The following is a 24,257-nucleotide window of genomic DNA, read 5'->3' on the forward strand; positions in this document are numbered from 1 at the left end:
TATATTTTGTAGAAGAGAATTTTTCAGCGAAACCTACTTCCAGAAGAAGAAGGAGGCACTTGGAAACAGTTGTTGCTGTGCTTCCTGTCCTGCTCTTAACGAGGCTGGATGACCTCTGAGCATCACTGATTGTAGTGGGAACTAACAAATTGTCTGTCTCTTCTAATCCCCCTCTTCGGCTTCCACATTCGTGTTTCTTTCTTTCTCACAATTCCTTCTTTGCCTCTATCAGATGCTGTCACTACTTAATTATGTTGAAGTGTTTAGTGCCTTGGAGACCTCACTAAGTGAGTGGGAGAAAGTTCACAGTGCCACTTCTTTTCAAGATTACACTCTTTTAGACGCACACAAAATGAAGATGTCACACTTTATACACCTAATGAGGATAAATTCCCTAGTTGAGGAATCCCATTATTTATATCAACTGATGGACCCTTTCATCAACTCTTCATCAGCCCACAAAAGCCTTGTACATGACGAGGCCTGTGGGCTGTACCGACTTTGAGCAGATATTGAACTCCACCAGAGAAATGTGGAAGTTAGTAGATGTGTCAGAGAGGGGAAATCATACGATATTTAATGGTAATGGTGGATTTATATCAGTAAATCTATAGTCTGTGAATTGACTTGACTCTTAGTAAAAACCTCAGTTGTAATTCCATTGCTTGAGAGAACTTTGTATTTGGCACCAGAGGACATAAGAGAATATTAATTTTTATTGTTAAACCCAGAACACCAAAGACATACCCAATGCACAACCATTGTTACTGCTGCGTGCTACAATGTTAGAACACCGCATGTTTCACTTCTCATGACGTCGCTTTTTTATTTGAAAAAGGCACAGCCTTTGATGAGGCAGTCAGCGTGATGCCACACACAGGAGTTTATCCAAGGAGAACAAATATTAATAATTGATAATAGTGAGCGATATTTTCTAAACGTGTCATGTGAACTGAGGGAAGACAGCAGGAAGGAAAGCTCAATACAGAGAGTGCACTTCAACCAAGACCTTACAGTAGGGCGCCCCCTGGTGGACTTTATAGTAGATCTACGAACAAAAAAGTGGATCATCAGAATTCGCTTAACTGATGGAAAAACCTGCAGTACAAATGATCGTAGCCCACTCACAACATCTTTGCCAGGAACACAGCAGGGACACACTCCATGACTGTAGTAACTGAATACACACAACACAATGAAGCGTTAGCGTGCCACTGACTGTTTTTAATGACCTGTTGCCTTTGATTAGTTTTTTGTATGACTGTGTGCTTATGCTGATGTCCTCAGTGTTCTAAACGTTCATAGAAACCAGTTCTTTGCTTGATATGAAATACTAAGATGTGTAAATACTTGTGCTATTGTGTACTTCACACACATGGAGAAATGCCAAAACTGCCTTTCATTGTTCTAGTAACAGTGACAATAAAAAAGCTATTCTATGCTATTCTATTCTAAGGTGTGTGTGATGCTAATGCTAATGCAAGCACATTGTTTTCTTTGTGTGTTTCCAGTGTAAGACCATGCTGATGGTTATAGTGTACCTATTCTGTTGTCAGTGGCCTTTGGAATGGAAATAGATGCAACGCTCTCGTACCAAATATTCAGAGGTAGGCAGCTGGGTGTTTAAATTATTCAACAAGCCACATGAAAATGTTCATGTTTACCCAATGTAAATAATGCATTGTAAATTTCTATTAAAATTCAGTCTGTAGACTACGGTTAACTTCTGTTTTTTAATTATAGCTATACATAAACAGACACATAGATTTATCTTTTCCTGACTGTATTTGCTGATGTTCTTTAAAAGCAGTGACTGCTTTTAAGTGCACAGTGGCACATAAATTATTGCGTGTCATTGTGTCTCATCTCACCCCAAACATTTGCCGGAGGTCAGGGTCCCGGAAGCGGAAAGGGATGTTAGAGACATGTAACCTCTTGGGTTGCTGCTTCTCTAATGAATCGCTGGGCTGCAGGTGGAGCTGCTGCGAACCCTCGGTCTGTGCCACGTCCTCTGGATGCTGCAAAGAAAACACACAACATTCCACAAATTAGCCACATTTGTTTGCCAGTAAATATACTGCTATATAAACAAAATGTAATTAAATTAAAAAATAGGACTGATGTTAGAGGTAAGACTGCTAAACCTTTGTAGACTCAACAATCTGCATTAAAACAAACAGATCCTTTCTAATATGCAGTGACAGCTTGAGATGCTCTGGGACGTTGAAGGAAGGTCTTTAAAATGACTTTTAAAAAGAATTTCAAAGGATGTCTGTGAAGGTTCTCAGTCATCCAGGTCATCGTAGTCAAAGGAGCTTGCAAAGAAAAGCGTCTGGACTTCTTTAAGTTGCTTGAAGACGTTTCACCTCTCATCCGAGAAGCTTCTTCAGTTCTAAGGTCAAATGGTGGAGAGTCCCAAGCACGACATCCTAGTGCATTTCAGACCCAGCAACACGCTCAGACAAAAACTGGTTCACCCGAAAGACAAAACGCCAAAACACAGACTTAACAATGTGGTGTATGCTGTACAGTGCAGCGAGGAATGCCCAGACCTCTACATTGGAGAGACTAAACAGCCACTTCACAAGCGCATGGCACAACACAGAAGAGCCACCTCCACAGGACAAGACTCAGCAGTCCATCTGCATCTTAAGGATAAAGGACACTCTTTCGAGGATGCCAATGTTCACATTTTGGACAGAGAGGACAGATGGTTTGAAAGAGGAGTGAAAGAAGCATCTATGTCCACTGTGAGCGACCATCTTTGAACAGAGGCGGGGTTTACGACACCAACTCTCTGCCATCTATAATCCAGTTTTGAGATCCCTTCCCAGACGCCTTAACGCCCACTCACATCCTGGGCCATCTGACCTCAGGAATTCGCATGATAAGGTGGGGCCAGGTTTCACAATGAACTCAAGCGTATAAAGTATAAAGCACCTTGATGCAACTGTTGTTGTGATTTGGCACTATGTAAATAACTGAATGGGATTATGTAGTATTTATCTGCTGTCACTGAGCACTCAGACTGCATTTCCACTACAGAGGACAAGTTCCATATTATCTAGTTACACGGAGGGTGAGACAACACCAGCTCTCTGTCAGTGTGTGTTAGTTTTGGAGAGGAACAGACAGGAAAATGCAGTGTTATATTTGTAAAACAAAAGCTCCAGACCACTAACAAGGTGCATTTCTGCAGGTCAGCAGGGCAAAAAAGTCACACACAAAAAATCCCGAGTGCCTGCACCACACTGAACAAGAGGATGCTGCTAAAAACGAAACTACATTAAACTGTATCACAAGCATTAGACAGATTAACATTAATTTGGAAATTTATATTCAACTTAATGTAAAGAGCTGTTATCAGTTCAATAAGGAGAGATCATTAGAAGGAATTAAACATTCTTTCTAACAACAGCAGGAGCCCTGAGTAACATGGCGGAGATGGGGAGGAGGCACAAAAGCATCTGTGATGGAGAATGTTAGACGAGCACATGGAGAAGAGAAGAAGATGACCGGACTAGACCAGTCATGTCACAGCGAGCATGGGAAAGTGGAAGCAAGTTTTGATTAGCCAACAGACACTTGGGAAACAGACAGTGACTACATGTTTTACATGCATACACATAAGCTTCATCCTAAATATGTCACGGTCCGTGGAGATAGACCGTGTGGGAATGTGTGTGTTGGACCCAGACGCGAACACAAGCGAAGATGCAGGAGTGGATTAAACAAAAGCGAGCCTTTTATTATGGCTGATAACAGAACAAACCAGAGCGAGGGCAGTATAAGGGTAATAGTTCAAACAGAAAACCTAAACTGGACATAAACTAAGAAAAAGCTATGGCAGGAGATACGGAACACGGGGTGGTAACACAGACGACGCGACACAGACTACATGAAACACAGAGACTAAATACACAAGAGGGATGATCAGGGGAAGTGGCCACACATGGGAACACAGCTGACACAGATAAACATAACAAGACATGGCAGGAGTAAACAACACTGACGGGAGACTGTCAAAGTAAAACAGGAAGTACACAGGTGCAAACAGGAGGAGAGAGAGAGCACGGGCATAGTGGGCTGGGGAAACATGGAATGAAACAAGGAGGGGAGATGAGGGCTCACAGATACATAGAGGGGCACACAGGGGATAAAAGTCACAAGGGGAAGTCAAATAAGGAACACCACAACAGGACAACTTAGGAAACATGGCCTAAATAAGGAACGAAATACAAAAATACAAGAAACTAAGAATACTGGGCCCACATGGCCCAGGACCATGACAAAATAACATTATCCTCATTTGAACCGTCTTTTCTTTTTTCCCCATGATGTATTTTTTCATATGAAGAATGTGGACATGGATGACATTTCCATAAGTAATTATAAACTTAAGCTTTGGCGTCTCCAAACTGATAATATACGAAGTTCAAAACTTGTAGTGTTATGTGTAGATTAGAAATTTAGAAAAAAAGATACAAACATAAATAAAAAACAGAAATCACCCAATCTTACACAACAGTGAAGATGTCTCTCAAACTGCTGACCAGTGTTGGGTAAGTTACTTTAAAAAAGTAATTAATTCCTAATTACATATTACTTACTCAATATTGTATTTAAAATACTTATCTAATTACTGTGTCAGAAAAGTAACTTAATTACTAAATAAGTAATTTAACTAAATACTTCAAATTCCTATAAACCTTGAGTGGGCGAACAATAGAAATTAAACTCTTTAAATAATAAATAATTTTTTTAAAAGACAGAGACTCAGTACGCAGCGGTAGCATCTCTTCCACAATGTAGCCTGCAGTAATTTTTTAAGCTCACCTTCAGACGCTTTCTGTGCTGCTGAAGTAAAACCAGGTTTTGCTGCTTAGCGGGAGTTGCCGCGGTGTTATCCATGGATGATGAACAAGGATCGCTCAGAAGTGTTCGTCTATGCTCTGTGTCAGGCGCTTCAGTAGATTACTCGTGCTATTAATAGCAATAGTTTTTTCTCCCCAGGACATAGCTTACATATTACTTTAATATTCTTGTCTGCTTGTTTCAGAAATGACGCGCACCTGCACTGCAACGATGTTAAAGCAGCAGAGTTTACTTCTACGTTTAGAAGACAAATTAATGAAATTAAATAATGATATTCAGCGAGTTTAATTATTTTACAATGTAATGTAAGTAACTGTAATTAAAATACCTAAAAATGAACAGTAATTAGTTACTCTACTTTTTCAGTGGAAAAGTAATTTAATTACAGTAACGCATTACCCAACACTGCTGCTGACACATGGTGCATATAGTAACTCATGTACTCTCTGAGTATCCATGCAGCTCACAAAGATGCAACAAAATCTCCAATGCAGATTGCATTCCAGTTGGCCGAGGCCAGTGCATCACCCGAATGAAGCTTCCCTATCTTTCAGCAGAGAGCTGACCTCAGCCAGGGTTTCTGGTTTGGGTAGATGGTTAGCTTCTTATGTGTGATGACATCATGCACACCTTTGGAGATTAGGCAGTAGATGCATAGTCCTCCAGCTCCATCTCACCCTCTGATGTCCTCATGAGGTCTAGGCTGCCTAGCATAGCTCTGTCAAAGTGTTGACACTGACTCTTTCAGTGAAAACTGGTATTTCTCATAATACCATAATTCTTAAAGTTGTGTCAGTTTGACATTGAAGACACTGAGTCCACAAGAAGGACCGTGGGACCAAAAGGAGCAATCTAAGAGTGTCCCTGCTGCAAGTGGTCAAGAGGTAAACAAGGCATCGGGTGGTCAGGGTGGCAAAATAATTATTTCAATCATTTTATTGGTGAAAAACAGAAAAAATACATAGATGTTCTTTTTTTTGTTTCTTTTGCAAATTGGGAAGCAGCAGCTGGTTAACGTGTGACACTCCAAAGACGCCCTCTCTGTCCAGTTTATAGATGCATCTGTTACTCATATTTTTATTAGGTTACATTGGAAATGGTTCTGGTAACTGGAAGCATCCTGCAGTTAGACTTCTCCTCTCGTGTTTTGTTGTGCTGGATTATAATTTCCTTTCAAATTCTTTTGGTGGGCAAAACACAAACAAGAATATAATGATTTGATGCACAATGAAAGAAATAAAAAGAAAGAGATGGAACAATGATGTCAGCTAAACCTGAGCGATCAATGAAACAATGAAAGAGAAGTGCTGAAGGTAGCAGAGAGAAAAGGAGAGAGGGTGTGTGTGTGTGTGTGTGTGTGTGTGTGTGTGTGTGTGTGTGTGTGTGCGGGGTGGAGTTTAAAGATGCATGAAGGCCAAGTGCTGAGTGAAGTGAGGGCAGAACATTAAGAATCTCTTTTGTGTGTGTGTCCTGGGCTCACAGTGGTAGCAATAACTTGGCAAGTTTATGGCAGTATTGTTCTTTTGACCACATTGGACACTGTGGTCAAACTCTCAATTTTACAGATGATCATCAATAAAGAGGAGCTTAGCTTAGCTTAGAGTGTTGGATATGTAGAGCACCCTTTGGTGATAATGTTTTGTTTATCTATATGAAACAGATCAAAGAAACGGGCTAATATTTTATACAAAGTGTATTAAAGAAATGCTTTTTTGCCAGGTTTGTATTTATTGTTCATTTCAGTTCAGTTCAAATCAGTTTTATTTACATAGTGCCAAATCATAACAACAGTCGCCTCAAAGCACTTTAAATGTTAAGGTAAAAGCCCTACACTAATACAGAGAAAACACCAACAAGCAGGCTACTCTATATGAACAAGCTCTTGGCAACATTTGTGGGAAAAACTTCCTTTAACAGGAAAAAACTTTGAGCAGACCTCAGGAAGGCTGTGACCAGTTGGGGATCAGGGGAGGGAGACAGGACAAAGGACTTACTCTGCAAGAGAGCCAGAGATGAAAAGTAACTAATAATTAAATACAGAGTGATGTACAGACATGATAAGCGAAAAGGGGGGAGAGAAGGAAAAACTCTGAAGGTGGTCTATATGTAATGGGAAGGCTTTAGGACCCAGGGGACCCAATGGAGGGTATAAAAGAGGAAGTAGCAGCAGGTGCTCTTCATTTGCACTGACAAGCGGCTATAAACAATGGTTGTGTGAGTAGGTGAAGAGCCTGAGAAGTTTTAATTGTCTTCTACACAAACAGTTGTTTGTCTACAGCAGAGGTTCGAGTAGTGATTTTAGAAGATAAGCCAAGATAAGACAGGTGTGCAGCAAACACAGTTGTCTGCTGGAGGGCAGGCTGCACATGTGAATTTGTCACTGTTTTTTCCTCCTCCTTTTTGTTGCGTTTTTGGTTTTAGTAGGGTCACCTTTTAAAACAGTTTTTTATGCCGGGTTTGTTTTTATTTCTACTGGGCTGGTGCAATATTAGTCAGGCAATGTGCAATCCCAGAGCTGGGCTCTTACCTTAGGGGAAGTAGGTCTTTTTAGAGGTGCTCCATGTGGATTTGCGGTGAATAAGTTTTATTAAGAGTGATTTTAGTGCCATCGATTATTGCCTGAACGAAAACACTTAGTGCATGCAATAAGTGTTCTGTTGGGCTCGTATTTATTTGGGGTGGATTTGTTTCTTTTAAAGCAACGAGCATCTGGGACCACCGGGGTAGAGCAAGCCCACAGGTGATGGCTGCATTGCTTGCAGGTTGCACCAATAAGACTATCTTGTGGTCATTAGTGACCTTTCCCATTTTGATGTTTTAGGCCTTTTGCAAACGCTTTGTGTTATTTTAAAATAATAAATTTTAACGTATCTGACTGATATTGACCCTCTTGTCCCGTTTATTCTGGGCTCGTTCCTGTAAGAGCTTTGGGCCTGAAAGTTTGCACAAGTAGTATAGAGGCCCTTAGTGGCTACTCGGTGGCTTTTACTCGCTACATATAATTAGGTAACACAGCCGGGTCAAGTGATGGCTGTTAACAGCACAACTGTTTATGGGAGCAGTTAATGACTGACAAAGATCCTGATATTACAACAAGATAATTCTGGGATAACAATGAAATATGTCAAATATATGGATTTTTTTCCCCCTGAAATTCAGCAAGTGAATTTCAAGTCTGTACTGTTAAGAGTGAAACATGGTAAACACAAACACTAATCCATTTGTCATAGAAATTAAACACTTACGTTGGCTCATTGAAAAATATCCTGTTAAATATCTTCAATTACACCTCACTTTTGACTAAACTACACCCAGTAATGCAGCTAAATTTGAACAGCTTCAGCAAACATGGATGATGGGTCACAGAGTCTTAACAACCTCTTCAACATCTATTTGGAACATGAGCCTGCTTTGTGGGGAGCCATAGCCCTGCCTCCCAAGAAATGAAGCAGGCATGCAGGAGATCCAGGCCCGAGAGCCCACGGAGGACCACCGAAGGGGCAGCCACACCACCCACCTAGAAAAGAGTTAAGGAGAGCCCCAGATCGGGATCACCCAGCAGCCACAGTGCAGAAGTGCAAAAGTGCAGGCGGCTGCAGCAACGTGCCCACAGGCGGTGACGTGCCCGCAGGCTCTGCTGGCAGCCAGCTGGGCCAGAGTGGAACGAGCTCCAGACCCAGAAGCCTGAGGTTCAAGGGGGGGTGCCAAGCCAAGCCCCACCAGGCAGCCACCAGGAGTGAGCACCTGAGCGCCCAGCCCCGGACACCGAGAGCCACCAACGCACCGACAGTTGAAGGCATCAGCCACTGGCAGGGAGTGTGGTGGGGGGAGATAGGCCCCCACACCTGGGGGGGGGTGCCTGAGATGTTCCCAAAGAGATGCAGTCTAAGACTGACCTGATACACAGACACAGACATGCATTCCCACCTCATGCACACATATACAAATATCCAGCACTCGCCCATAGGGATGGGTATCGATAAGATTTTAACGATTCCGATTCCATTTTCGATTCTGTTTAACGATTCGATTCTTTATCGATTCTTTTTTTTTTTTTTTAAAAGGAGAACACTAAGGTCGATTAGCTCAGAGCTTTGTTTTATATCTTCTCTTTGAACAAGATAGAAATTTAGGAGTAACATGGCCTTACAAACCCAACAGTGAGATCTTGAGAGATCCAGCCTACGGCTCTTCAATGGGGTGTCACAGGGTCCCCAGGAAAAAAAATTGTAAATGTAAAATAATAAAATAAATATTCTTGTGAGACATATCACATATTGACGGGGTCGGGTTATGTTAAAAAGTATAAATTGTTATACTTTGTTCATTGGTTCAAAGGTACCCCACACTTCTTTTTTTGTTTGCTTGTTTGTTCTTGTGTATTTTTCATTTGAACTGTTACTCTGCCAGAGTACTCATATTTACAAGATGGCATTGAACGCCCCATTGGTGTATCAGGAAAACTATTTTGTACGTATGTTCCTTGAAGGGGATTGAAGTCGTTCTTTTTTCCACCGCAGCGAAGGGCTAGGAGTAGGAGAGGAGCTGCTGTATGTTTTTGTTATCGAATCGATCTGATTGTGAAATAAAGCATATGCAGTGAGAAAGCAACTCCAGGAGTCATCCCTGCCTTAAAGCTGCAACATTCTTCTGTAGCAATAACAAAGTATAACATAAATTGTTCTGTGGCAATTACACAAGAATATCCAGTAATGTCCCTGCCCACAATTAAACACATTCACTTACCAAAAATCGGGGGCATCTGCTGTGGCAAATGGGTGCAAGCCTTTTACCACAAACTTAGACACTGCTCGGTGACATTAGTCTATCCTGGCCTGAAAGGAGATGCTACCGGTAGACTGCAGCGAGAACTGCCAGCATCTGAGCCAGACTCTGTCTGTCTCTCTCATCATGGTCACCTACATGTACAGTAATGGCAGGTCTTGTAATAAGGCAGATTGCGCTAACATAATATGCACTGTTAGTTGATTATTTACCTGCCGCATTAACGGGAGAGGACGTGCAAACGTTAGCGCTGCTGCTGGGTTGAGAGTCACGAGTCCGGAGCGGAATTAAAAACGCGTGTCATCGCGTGTTTTGTGAGCAAATGCTTTTGCATATTCGTAGTGTTTCCTCCCTTAAATGAAATATCTACTTTGCAAGTTGCCCTGTTGTCATCGGTTCTCATAAAGTATAATCAAACTTTTGAGCGTTTGAGCCGCTTAGGCGCCGTGTTTCCTGCCAGGTAAATGACGCTCCGCAACGTGGTGACGTCATTCGGGGCGACTGGAATCGATAAGGGAATCGTTTGCAAAAATGGCAAACGATTCCAAGGAATTGAAACAGTGGGAACCGGTTCTCAACAAGAACCGGTTTTCGATACCCATCCCTACTCGCCCATCATGGAGACACACAGAAATGGACACTGTACACACACTCACACTCCCCAAACATACTCTATACCCGGGGTCCAGGTACCCTCGCGCCCAGGGGGGGGGGGGGGGATCAACCCCCAGACCCAGGAGATGCTGCCCTTTTCCCTTGGGTTGGAGACAAGCAGACCGACCCTGGTCCTGCAGCAGCAGGGAGGGCCCGCATCCCCAACCAGACGGCCAACTCCTCATCCTGGCCCCCTCCCCCCAATGGCAAACAGAGAATGGAGGTGGGAAGACCCCATCCTTTCCTCTGCCCGTTCAGATGTGGTGGTGCTGCTGCGTGCTGGAGGGCATGGTGCTTTCTGCTAAAGAGCAGCAGGTGTCAGCACAGCGCCTCCCGAAAACCCTCAATGTCTACATGCATTTAAAAGTGGGTCCAGAGGTGAGGTTAAATACACAGATTGTCCTCTGGACGCTGTTTAGTGTGCCCAACCCCAAGGCCCTATATGTATGTGTCTTGAGAGTTTGAGTAATGGGGATGGCTAAGTTGAGGCACAGGTGGCCAGAAGGGGACAGAGGAGGAATGCCAACCCTGCACCTCAGTGACAAACCTGTACCTCAAGGTCCTGCATGTGTGGGGGTGTGATGGAGCAGGAAGAGGGAGGCAGTTGGGGATGGGGAGGGAAGGAACACCAAACCCTGGTCCTCCAGTAGCAGCCCTCACAGACAAGACAGACAGCGTTGTCTGTGAGGGCAATGTGCTGTTTCCTGATCTTGCTGTAGCCACGTTTGTGGACGAGCTCGCGCACAGACTTCCCCAAGCAATGTGAGGCTCTGCAATTCTGAGCATGTTGATTGAAGCCTTGTTCAGCTTGACAAAGACACCATTTTAGATCTGGTACAGAACTTGGGGCTCACGCCATTGATGCCTCTGATGACAAAGGCCAGTTTGGGCTCAGCTGGCACATAGAAGATTCCCACTTTGCGAGCCATATGGCCCATTCATATCTCACGCCTGTACATCTGCCTGTTTTCGTTGTGGTACTTCTCAGCCCTGGTCACCCAGGCCTTTCGCCTTTTCAAAAGGCTCTCAGGGACCAGCGGAACCTTTTTTCCTGTGTCCGCCACTGTGATCACCGAGGGGGGGTGGGGGCAAAGTGCCCGCTCCCTGGGGCCAGCTCCCCCACTGACTCCAGTAGGCACCCCAATTCCCTGGAATCCATCAAGGGCAGAGGGCCTGGGCCCATCCGGACCGGGGCCCACAGTAGCAGCACCGCCAAGCCCCACAGAGCCCGGGGTGGCCCACCCGACCCCACCGCAGAGGAAACTACAACCACACCAGCATTCAGTCAACTCCATACTACATAAGACAATAGACACCCACCTCTGCTAGATTTCTCCCCCACCTGCATAGTGAACTCCTGGAGAGCAGAGACCTCCTGCAAAGGATGTAACAAGTGAATGTGAGTGTGAATGGTTGTCTGTCCTTGTGTGTTAGCCCTGCGACAGACTGGCGACCTCTCCAGGGTGTACCCCGCCTCTCGCCCTATGACAGCTGGGATTGGCTCCAGCACCCCCCGCGACCCTGAAAAGGATAAGCGGTAGCGAATTGATGATGGATGGATGGATGGATGATTTAAAATGGAAAAAAAGGAACAGTAGATAAAATCAGTAGTTAAAATGTAAGTTTTGAAATTTAGCTTAAAAGTAAAACAGTGCAGATTTGGTGTTTTATTCAAATGCAGCTGAGAACAGGTGAGTCTTCAACCTGGATTTAAATAAACTGAGTGTTTCAGCTGATCTGAGGCTTTCTGGGAGTTTGTGCCAGATATAAGGAGCATAAAAGCTGAATGCAGCTTCTCCATGTCTGGTTCTGACTCTGAGAACTGATAAAAAACCGGATCCAGATGACCTGAGGGATCTGAAAGGTTCATACTGGGTCACTAAACCATTCAGAGCTTTATAGACCAGCATCAGAACTTTAAAGTCTATCCTCTGACGGACAGGCAGCCAGTGTAAAGACCTCAGAGCTGGACTGATGTGGTTTATTCCATGTTTCCCCAGCCCGCTATGCCAGTGCTCTCCTGTCTCGATGAGAACAGCTCCACTGTTACTTTGGACCTCTGTGTACTTCCTGTTTTACTTTGACAGTCTCCTGTCAGTGTTGCGTTACTCCTGCTGTGTCTCGTTATGATTATCTGTGTCAGCTGTGTTTCCTGTGTGCTCCCACTTCTCTCGTTAACCCTCTGTGTATTTATGTGCATGTCTCCCTCAGTTCAGTGTTGCCCTGTCAATGTCTCCTCCCCGAACCTGTGTGCCTTTCTGTGTTCCCTCGGGCCTTAGTTTAGTTTTGCCAGTTTAGTTCTGTTTCTTTGTAAAGCCTGCAATAAAGCAGTTATTTTGAGTTCAGCTCCTGTCGCTGTGAGTTTTGCGTTTGGGTCCTCATCTGCCTCCACACAGCTAGTTAGTGACAGTACGACGCAAAAAGTCATGGACCCAGCAAACTCCCTATGGAATCGGCAGGGTGCAGACTCCACCTTTCCTAACGAGAAGAGAAGGCAGGAGGCTCGGCATGCCCGGGAGCGCGAGTCTGCCTTTTATGGGACTCGATTGGGCCGCGGTTTTGAAAACACTAAGACTGTGCATTCAATCACGGTTGTTAAGGGAAACAAGTTACCGTCCGTCATGAGTAAACTGATAGGGGAGCTCAGATTGAATATTCCAGAGTTAGTTTTGCACCCAGTTACTCCAGACACCACCTGTGTTAACTCCCCTACCCCTGTACCTGCTGAGTATGAGACTGTGGATGGTGTTTCTTCACTCCTGGACTGTGTTGCTCACCAGCCTGCATATTTAGAAACAGTCTATGAAAATGCTCCTATCTCTGTAACTGCTCCTTCTGAGCCAAGAATTACAGACTCCGAGTTTGCTATGCCTGGATCCATCTGTACAATCACTGTTTTAAAAACTGCTAATTCTAACTTGAGCAACTTAAGTACAGCAGAGTTGCTAAAACCAGTCCGCCAAAAGTCTTTGTTTGCTAAAACTGTGTTTGGCTCCACTAACTTGGTTTTCCCAGTGTCCGTTACTGCTCCTGAGCTCAGCTCTCCAACTCCAGTACCTGTTCCCAGGGCAGCACGGGCCCAGCTTTCCCTTGCACCCGTATCAGTTCCTCGGGTGAGGGTGGCTGAGGTCCAGCTGGTCCCTGCTTCTGTCCCCAGCCTGGCAGAGGCTCCGTTCATCCCGGCACCCGTACCTGCTCTTCGGGTGGGGTTGATGGACACCCAGCCTCAGCCAGTTGAGGACAGCGTTGTGCTGATAAAGCTTGGACAGACTGTTTGCACTGCACAACCCCAACAGTTGCGTCTCAAGCCAGCTGCGTGCCCTGTGCAGCTACAGTTAGCGTCCGCTGAGCCAGAGGTCTCCGCACCTGCTTGCTCTGCATCTGTTCTCGCTGGGGGTTCAGGAGAACCTCTCCAGCCGCTCCACGTCTCCTCTGGGGGTTCAGGAGAACTGCTCCAGCCGCTCCACGTCTCTGCTCGGGGTTCAGGAGAACCTCTCCAGCCGCTCCTCGTCTCCTCTGGGGGTTCAGGAGAACCGCTCCAGCCGCTCCTCGTCTCTGCTGGGGGTTCAAGAGAACCGCGCCAGCACCTCCTCGTCTCTGCTGGCGGCTCGGGTCAGCCCGGCCAGCACCTCCTCGTCTCTGCTGGAGGGTGTAAGACGCCTCCGTCTGGTCCTGCCTCCATCTGGTCCTGCCTCCATCTGGTCCTGCCTCGCTTGGTCCTGCCTTTCCTGGTTCTGTGCCCACCAAGCCTCGACCAGTACACCCGACGCTTGAGAGCCGCCGCCATCTTCCACGCGGCTGGCCTCCGGACCCGCTCTGCCGCCACTGCCACTTTTCACGTGGCCAGCACCCGGAACAGCTGAACTGAACTTTTGTGGTGCCGACCTTCTGTTCTCTATGGACACTGCTTCCCTGCATTCGAGCTGTTTTTGTTTTTCACTGTTTTTGTGTATTTCTGGGCTCAGTTTTGGACTCTTGCTCCTTGTGTTTTGTTTGGTTTGTTTTGGTATTTATGTGCATGTCTCCCTCAGTTCAGTGTTGCCCTGTCAATGTCTCCTCCCCGAACCTGTGTGCCTTTCTGTGTTCCCTCGGTCCTTAGTTTAGTTTTGCCAGTTTAGTTCTGTTTCTTTGTGAAGCCTGAAATAAAGCAGTTATTTTGAGTTCAGCTCCTGTCTCCGTGAGTTTTGTGTTTGGGTCCTCATCCACCTCCACACAGCTAGTTTGTGACAGTCAATGTCACCAGGGCCTCGGTCTCCTGGTGACATTGTGATATATATTTGTGTGTCATCTGCATAGCTGCGATAGTTTATGTTGTTCTTTATAATCTGTGCTAGTGGGAGCATGTAGATGTTAAACAGAGGGGGTCCCAAGATGGAGCCTTGGGGAACTCCACATGTGATACTTGTCTGCTCGGATGTGAAGTTACCTATTGATACAAAGTATTTTCTGTTTTCTACGTATGATTTGAACCAGTTTAGTACAGTTCCTGAAAGACCTGCCCAGTTCTCCAGTCGTTTGAGTAATATGTTGTGGTCAACATTATCAAATGCTGCACTGAGATCCAGTAAAACTAAGACTGACATTTTTCCACTGTCTGTGTTCAGACATATGTCATTAAATACTTTTGTCAGAGCGGTTTCAGTGCTGTGGTTCTGTCTAAAACCTGACTGGAAGGCATCGTAGCAATTATTCTGTTTTAAGAAGTAACTGAGCTGTTGAGAAACTGCTTTTTCAATGATCTTACTTAAAAACGGGAGATTTGAGATCGGCCTGTAGTTGTTCATTTGTGTCTTGTCAAACTTGTCCTTTTTCAGTACAGGTTTTATTACAGCAGTTTTTAGTGGTTCTGGAAACACACCTGATAATAAAGAAAAGTTGACGATCTGTAACAGGTCTGACTCTAAAGTCTTTGAGACCTTTTTGAAAAAACTTGTTGGCAGGACATCTAAACAGCAGGAGGAGTTCAGTTTACCTAAGATGTCCTCCAGGTCTTTGCTGTTAATAGGGTGAAACTGTTTCATGGTGTTTAAACAGTTTTTCGGTGGACACAGTACATATCCTGGATCTGCTGTTGATGTACCAATTGCTTGTCGAATCTTTTGGATTTTTTCTGTGAAGAATTTGGCAAAGTCATTGCAGGCCATGGTCGAATGAAGTTCAGCTGCCACTGACACAGGAGGGTTTGTTAGCCTGTCAACTGTAGAAAATAAGACCCGAGCATTATGGCTGTTTTTAGTGATGATGTCAGAGAAGTAGGACCTCCTTGCACTCCTCAGTTGTAAATTATAATTGTGAAGTTTCTCTTTATAAATGTCATAATGAACCTGGAGGTTTGTTTTTCTCCATCTGCGCTCAGCTTTCCTACACTCTCTTTTTTCTTTTTTCACCAGTGTGGAGTTTCTCCATGGAGACTTCTTCCTTCCAGAGATAACCTTCACCTTAATGGGAGCAATAGTGTCCATTACATTTAACATGTTAGCATTGAAGCTATTGACGAGCTCATTGACTGACCCTCTGGACAGGTCAGGTGTTAATGGGAAGACCTGGTTAAAAATTGCACTACTGTGTTCAGTTATACACCGTTTTGTGATCACTGTTGTTGATATATTTGTGTGGGCTGAGATTTTACTTTCAAAGAAAACACAGTAATGATCAGACAGGCCCACATCAGACACAGTAACCTTTGAAATGCTCAGGCCTTTGGAGATCAGTAGGTCAAGAGTGTGTCCTCTATTATGTGTGGCCTCTGTTACATGCTGAGTCAGCCCAAAGTTGCCCAGAGTGTTACTCAGGTCTTTAGTCCCTTTGTCCTGAGGGTTGTCCACATGGATGTTAAAATCCCCAACAATAATTACACAGTCGAAATCAACACAGATCACAGACAGCAGTTCACTGAGGTCATTAAAAAAAGTCTGTGCAGTATTTGGGAGGCCTGTAAACATTAAGAAACACAACTTTGGATGGGGCCTTCAGCTGTAAAGCCACATATTCAAAAGACTGAAAACTTCCAGGAGATAGCTGCTTACATTGAAATGATTCATTAAATAAGACAGCAACCCCTCCTCCTCTCCTGCTCGCCCTGGCCTCACTGATAAAACTGTAGTTAGGAGGGGTCGTCTCGATGAGAACAGCTCCACTGTTACTTTGGTCCAACCAAGTTTCATTTAAAAACATAAAATCAAGGCTGTGCTCAGTGATTAAATCATTAATTAAAAATGTTTTCCCAGCTAGAGATCTAACATTTAATAAAGCCAACTTAAGTGTTTTAGAGGTATTACTTGTCCCCTCGTGTTTGGGAGCAGTCTGTGGCACACAGGGTATGTTTACTATGTTTAAAGATCTTTTAGAGTGCAGCTCTCTGTGTTTTGACCAGGCCACATGTCTCCTGTCACCTAAAAGTACAGAAATTTTAAAACCTTCTAGTAAACAGGGTCCCAGCTTCTCCTGGGAAAAGTCACCACTGCCATAATCCTCGCAGCCCGGACCCTCCACACATCACACATCAGACTGCGGAGACAGGGCATGAAGAGGAACTAAGGGGGGCGAGGCTGGGCAATGTGACTTCGATTGCTCTGTTGAGGGTGGGGCTTGATGGCGAACCTTTGGCCGCTCTGGTGGGGGGGTTTATGGGGGACAAAAAGGGATTGGGCCGGGGGGTAGATCTGAGCCCAGCACTGACCCGCTCCATCATCTCCTCAGTGAATTTCAGGTGTGGGGAGGAGGGAGAAAGGGAGGGGGAGGAGGGTCAAATCAAATCAAATCAAATCACTTTTATTGTCACATCACATGTGCAGGTACATTGGTACAGCACATGTGAGTGAAATTCTTGTGTGCGAGCTTCACAAGCAACAGAGTTGTGCAAAATACAATAATGTAAACAAGCAAAATACAAGAATGGCTACATCTGAAACTAATAAATATATGTACAATATATAATAGTATATGCATTTCTGGATGTGTATACTAAATATTTTTCTACGTGTGTGTGTGTACACATATTTTACAAATTAAATAGAGTAAACAATGAATAGAATATATAAAATAAATAAAATAAAATATACAGAGTGAGACATGTGCAGAACAGTGGCATTTATATACAGTGTGGAGTGCATAATGTTAAAGTTCCAGTAGTGAAGCTGAGGTGTCTATGACGTGTTCAGCAGTCTGATGGCCTGGTGGAAGAAGCTGTCTCTCAGTCTGCTGGTACGGGACCGGATGCTGCAGAACCTCCTTCCTGATGGAAGCAGTCTGAACAGTTTATGGCTGGGGTGACTGGAGTCCTTGATGATCCTCCCCGCTTTCCTCAGGCACCGCTTCCTGTAGATGTCTTGGAGGGAGGGAAGCTCACCTCCAATTATCCGTTCAGAGCACCGCACTACTCGCTGGAGAGCTTTGCAGTTGTAGGCGGTGCTGTTGCCATACCAGGTGGTGATGCATCCAGTGAGGATGCTCTCAATGGCACAGTGATAGAAGGTCCTGAGGATGCGGGGGCTCATGGCGAATCTTTTCAGTCTCCTGAGAAGGAAGAGGCGCTGCTGCGCCTTCTTCACTGTTTTGTTTGTGTGTACTGACCACGTAAGATCCTCAGCCAGGTGTACCCCAAGGAACCGGAAGCTGCTCACTCTCTCCACAGCAGCGCCGTTGATGGTGATGGGGGTGTGTACTTCTCTGCACCTCCGGAAGTCCACTATCAACTCCTTTGTCTTTGCGACGTTGAGGGTGAGATGGTTGTCTTGACACCAGTGGGTCAGGGCGCTGACCTCCTCCCTGTAAGCCGTCTCATCACCGTTGGTGATAAGACCCACCACTGTAGTGTCGTCCGCAAACTTCACAATGATGTTGGAGTTGTTAGTGGCTGTGCAGTCGTAGGTGTAGAGTGAGTACAGGAGAGGGCTCAGTACACACCCCTGTGGAGCACCAGTGTTCAGTGTGATGGGGGATGAGGTGATGCTGCCCAGTCTGACCACCTGGCGTCTGTCAGACAGGAAGCTAAGGATCCAGCTGCAGAGGGAGCTGCTCAGTCCTAGATCCTGCAGTTTCCTGTCCAGCTTCGAGGGAACGATGGTATTGAATGCTGAGCTGTAATCTACAAACAGCATCCTCACATACGTGTCTCTCTTCTCCAGGTGTGACAGGGCAGTGTGTAGTGTCAGGGCTATGGCATCATCAGTGGACCTGTTGTGGCGGTATGCGAACTGTAGAGGGTCCAGTGAGTCGGGTAGTGCAGAGCAGATGAAGTCCCTGACCAGCTTCTCGAAGCATTTGCTTACGATGGGGGTCAGGGCTACAGGTCGCCAGTCGTTCAATGAGGAGATGGTGGAGGATTTGGGTACATGGACGATGGTGGCCATTTTGAAGCAGGCTGGGACTACAGACAGAGAGAGGGAAAGGTTGAAGATGTGCGTGAACACTCCAGCCAGCTGAGCCGCGCATGACCTGAGGACGCGGCCGGGAATCCCGTCCGGACCAGTAGCTTTGCGTGCGTTCACCTTCCTGAAGCACTTCCGCACATCCTCCTCAGACACAGTGTGCGCACTGACGTCATCCGCGGTGCACACACTGTCCGGTCTCATGGTGTTCGCTGTGTCGAATCTAGCGTAGAATACGTTTAGATCCTCACACAGAGAGGCCGTGGTCTGCGGTGTGCTGGTTTTCCCTCTAAAGTCTGTGATCGTGTTTAGTCCCTGCCACATACTCCGAGGGTTGTCAAACTGTTGCTCCACCCTGTCCCTGTACTCACGTTTGGCTGCTTTGATCGTCTTCCGGAGTTGGTAATGTGCGTGTCTGTAGTCCAATGTGTTCGCGGAGGCAAAGGCGGTGCTCCGTGCTGCCAGTGCCGCGCGAACATCTCCGTTAATCCAGGGTTTTTGATTTGGGAAGGATTTAACTGTTCTGGATGGGACGACATCTTCCACGCATTTCCTGATAAATCCACAGACTGAGTCTGTGTATTCATCAATGTCCCTAGCAGCCACGTGAAACATTTCCCATTCCGCGTGATCAAAACAGTCCCGCAGCGCAGACTCCGATTGGTCCGTCCAACAGTGCACCGCCCTCCGGGTTGGAGCTTCCTGTTTCAGCTTCTGCCTGATGGCCTCTCAGGGGTTTGGGGGACTGGGGAAGGTCGTGGTCCCTGGTGCTGGTCGTTGGTGTTGTTGAGAGAGTTGGAGGCAAATAGGGACCCATCTTCTTGCCTCAGATGTCTCTCCTTTCTGTGGGGGCAGATGGAGCTCCTCCTCAAGGTTTCTGCTGGGCTTTGTCTGTTCTTGGAGTACTGTTTGTTCCTCCTTATGAGATAACTCCTCGTTTATCTCAGCCTTGGCACCAAGCACAGATGGATGACGTATGGAATAAAACAAGTTGGAGGTGAACAGTTTCACCCCTGACTTGTTAAAATTAAATCCATTTGCTTTAAACAGATGCCTGCGTTCCCAAAAAATATTAAAGTTGCTGATAAAATGCACTGAGTGGTCAGCACATGCTGATATGAGCCATTTATTCAGTGTAAACAACCTGCTGAATCTCTCGTCTCCTCCTCTGACGGGCGGTACAGGCCCACTGATGAATACAGCTGCATTCAGAGAGTTTACAGTATTTAGTAATCCAGTAAAGTCCCGTTTCAGAACCTCCGACTGTTGTTCGGACACATCGTTTGCATCCTTTACGGCAGAGTCACCCACAATCAGAGTTTCAGGCCTAGCCTTTAGCGTTCCCTGTGGCCTTTTACTTTTCAACAGATTTTCAGACCTTACTTCGCTGCTTTTAGATGGATGGTTGTCCGATATAGATCCATTGTCCTTTGATAGTGGAGCAAATCTGTTCTGCAGTTTCACATTCAGTTGATTTGGAGGTTTGTTGTTAACCTTCCTATTCACGGTTGTCCAGTCCTGTTTCCTCTAGAAGAGCTTCTCTGTCTCGTAGGAAGTGAAGGCCAGTCGGTTTCAGAGATTTCAGCTCGCTGTGCCCTGCCTGTGATACGTCCTCCCCCTTCCAGGAGACATGATTTATGTCTTGGTTTTGCACCAAGACAGTCCAAGGGGGGATTATCGCTTGAGGATTTATAATAATGCACAGAGTCTACTTTCTTGGTCATGTTATCTGTGCTCCTTAGCTGTGTACTAGCTTGCTCATCGCCATTGTTTTGAGTCAAAGGCAAGGTTGTTTCATTTCCACACAGTCCATTTAGCTCCACGTTTACTTCTAAGCGATGAATTTTTGTCTCCAGTACTGCAATCTTCTGCAGGAGGCTGTGGTAGTCATCAGTGGAGGGGGGGGTCTTGTTGCTAGTTAGCCTAGCGGTTAGCTCGGTGCCCAGATGCTATAATCAGGCTTCAGCTTTGTGTAGGTCACAGACACACGGAGCGCTGAGGATAAGGTAACTATAAAAATGTTGCTGTTTCTGTTAAGAACACTTTAGTCCTAATGATCTATAAGTGTCCAGAAGCTATCGCAGGTAAGCTCATACGGAAAAAAGGGAAAAAAATCAGAATAAAAATCTATAAAAATCAATAAAAGAAGCAAAGCATTTAAAGAGCAAAGAGAGGAAGCGCCCACACTCACAAAAGGAAGGACAAAAAGGCTTTTAATGATTGGCTTGACAGAAAGACCAAGCTGTAGGGGATGTGAAGGTCAGGGTGGTTAAGGAAGAAATGCTAAAGACTAGGGATGGGTACCATGATGGCACCGGTTCTATCATAAACGGTAGTAACCAGACTGAAAAGCAGCGCACATTTCGGTGCTTTATTTCGGTGCTTTTTTTTCCTGAGATGTCATACACTTTGGATCTAGCCAATCATTATACCTTTGCAAGCGTAGTAGGCGGGCCCAGGTACCTATGTTCTTTTAGAGCAGAGCTACAGATTAAAAATGCCCAAGGCGAAGCGGTCAAAGTCTGGCTGTACTTCACAGCAAAAGATGCAAACTCAGCAGCAACAAGTGCTTTAAGCTGATACTGTGATACTGTCAAAGGAGGTAACACCTCAAATCCGATGAAACACCTGGCGACGCATAGCGTTTTTTTTTTAAAGCCGAGAAATGCGCCGTATTTGATAGTGTGTGGTGCCTGTTATCGGACCCGGAGTTAGCAACATCCCCCAAAAACCCGAAGAGGAGAGTCCTGGCCCCTAGCCCTGCCAGTCTAGCAGACATGATGACGGATGATGATGCAGCAGCAGCAGCCGTTCTTCTCTGCGTGAGTAGCTTAATGTTGTTCTTGAGTAATTTACGTTGAGTAGGCTAACCACGTTATTACATTAATGTATGTAAGGTGAACTACACTGTTACAAAAAACATCGTAAAACAATGGCAATCTTCTGGCAGCTGGGGCGCCAAAATACGACCGTGAAATAACAGAAAATAACTGTCCCATAAAAATACGGTTATTTTCAGTAATGAAAATAGAGTTTGTTGTGCTAATTTGACATGGGATTGTGCCTTTTCCAAGTGCTTTTAGACATTAAATTAGGAACATTTTTACGCGATCAAACAATGAAATTACCTATAAACAAGGTCAATGAATGTGGAAATATGAATCATAATACGTAAATGTACAGAAATATACAGTTAACAGTTGGTTTGAATAATAATTGATTGCATGCCCTGGGACAGACTGACAGAGGCGAGGCTGCCATATCACACCATCGGCCCCTTTGGCCATCACTAGTAGTCGGTAGGTGAAGAGTCCTGACCACGGACACAACGACGGAGAGTGTCCGAGCCGGGGCTTGAACCGGCAGTCTTCTGATCACAAGGCGAACTGCCAACTCTTGAGCCACGAACGGCCTAACTAGCAGCGATAATAATACTTATGTGATGTAACACAAGCTTATAGGGATCATGTTATATACTTTTCCATAGCATTACATTTGAATTCGATCTTTCAAATAACGGACAGATATTTGTGAGATCATGATACATTTGTGAATGTATTTTAACAATCTAAATATGCATATGTACAGACAGATACATTTAGTAATCATGACAATTATGTTGTATTACATTACAGTGATTTAACGTTAATTTACATTCAAAATGTGAAGCCAAAGTCTATTTATGTAACTTTAATGATATTCTAGACGAACAGAACATTACTGTAAAATGCAGTAAAATACCTTCATATTAGGGTTTTTTTCCTACGGTCGCAGCATTACCCGCGACCTTGTTGTTAGTTCACATTCATTGGCCGATGCTTAGCGTCATGTTATTTATATTAATTGCAATTCCTACCTCTACATTTCTTTTTCAAAATATATAATTGCAATGTTTTACATTGTGGCATGCAGAGAAATCTTATCAAAAAAAGCTCACAGAGAGAGATTGAACTTGTTATTTAACCCCAAGCTGGTAGGGGGAGCTCCTTATTAAAACACTTGCCGTGCTACAATATGCCTCAAGGTTCAACAACAGCACAACAGAAGTCACTCATGGTACAGCACTCTCTCTACAAAACAACAACTGTCAGTGACGCTGCACCACGGCGTAAACACAACATTCAAGATAACAGTTAAAAGTAACGTAACCATAAACAATAGAACAAGAACATGTTCCCTTCACCCACCAATAGAACAGATGTTCCCTTCACCCTGGCCAAAAAGGCTAAAATGACCAAAGAAAAAGAGGGAAACAGCTAAACATGAGAGGTGTTTGGACAAAGTTAGTGTTTTTTCCATTGATTAAGCACTGCTTCCAGCCAAGAGTGATACCATATATGCCCCATAGCTGCAGAAAAGGCTAACATTGTTATCTTTTTACAAAAAAACAGCTGAACATGAGAGGTTTTTGGACAAAGTTTGTGTTCTCCATTCTTTAAGCACCGGTTTGAGCACCGTTTAAGCACCGGCACCGTTTCAAAAGTACCGGTTTGGCACCGGTATCGGATAAAACCTAAACGATACCCATCCCTACTAAAGACACTAGATAGTGAAAAAATGACAAGAGTGAGTTGAGAAGACAGAACACATCCTTTGAGGAGATGATGAATGAGTAAAACGAGATGGAGAGGAGAATGAATGGAGTGAATCAGGAAGTGTGGAAAGGTAGTCGGTCCAGATGACATACCTGTGGAGTTATGGAGATGTCTAGGAGAGAGGCAGTGGACTTTTTGACCAGATTGTTTAACACAATCTTGGAGAATGAGAGGATGCCTGAGTCTTTCAGAACCTTGTCACCTGGAATATGCCAATTCAAAAATATCAAGTGTGTACATTATCTGTTATGTTTCAGTTAATATTTATATATGGTTTTTCTACTCTGAGCAGTCAAAGTGCTTTTAACTACAAGCCTCATTCATCCAAACACACACCAATACCTGGGCTTTGTATACCTAAACACCTCGTCCAATGTTCTTTCGCAAAAGTAAAACAATCAATAGAGAGCAGACTTCCACCTTTTGTTTAACGGGTTTAACAAAAACATTTCATTACATTTTTCAAAAATGTAAGTCATTGTAATACATCTTTGACAATAAAGGTAGCAAAGTTTTGGTATAAGGTTGGTATTTCTATGTCTAACCTTGAGTGTATTTCTTCCCAATCCTGCCAGCACTGTCCTTATATTAACACCATTTCTCACCATGCTCCAGGCTTAGTGGCCTGAATATTTGCTTGTGTAACCAGTGGGAAGTGGTGGTGCATAACTATAGTGTGGACTTCCTTAGTACTGCATGAATGTGTGTATGTTTGGAGGTCTGTGCTGAAATGCAGCACATGGCTTATAGAGACACCAGTCTATCTGTGTGTGTGTTTATGTGTGACTAGCTATTGTTTTGCATGCATTTACTTTTACATTACATATATTTACATATGTTGTGAAAACAGCAAAATTGAAGTCATCTTTACGTTTTATGTTGACTTTTTTTCACATCAGGGTTTAATGGCAAGCAGTGCTAGTTCAGTGAGATCTAAAAACAGATATCGGTTAAATCCAAAGTGACAGTCATCTCTCTC

General features: G+C 44.6%; 1 protein-coding gene across 6 annotated transcripts in view; it reads right to left on the reverse strand.

The window, feature by feature from the left end:
- The window catches only part of LOC146702481 (RNA binding protein fox-1 homolog 3-like), a 611,273-nt gene that overhangs the window by 86,396 nt on the left and 500,620 nt on the right, over positions 1-24,257 (reverse strand). For all 6 annotated transcript variants that reach the window (XM_085465383.1, XM_085465384.1, XM_085465381.1 and 3 more), the window contains one exon: positions 1,872-2,018. In XM_085465383.1, the coding sequence (XP_085321509.1) occupies positions 1,872-2,018 (147 nt within the window). The remainder of the gene's footprint in view (positions 1-1,871; positions 2,019-24,257) is intronic.

This window comes from Copadichromis virginalis, linkage group LG8 (assembly GCF_057382275.1).
Source record: "Copadichromis virginalis isolate Kocher_CV1m ecotype Utaka linkage group LG8, C_Virginalis_male_GT1.1, whole genome shotgun sequence".
NCBI classification, from domain to species: Eukaryota; Metazoa; Chordata; class Actinopteri; order Cichliformes; family Cichlidae; genus Copadichromis; species Copadichromis virginalis.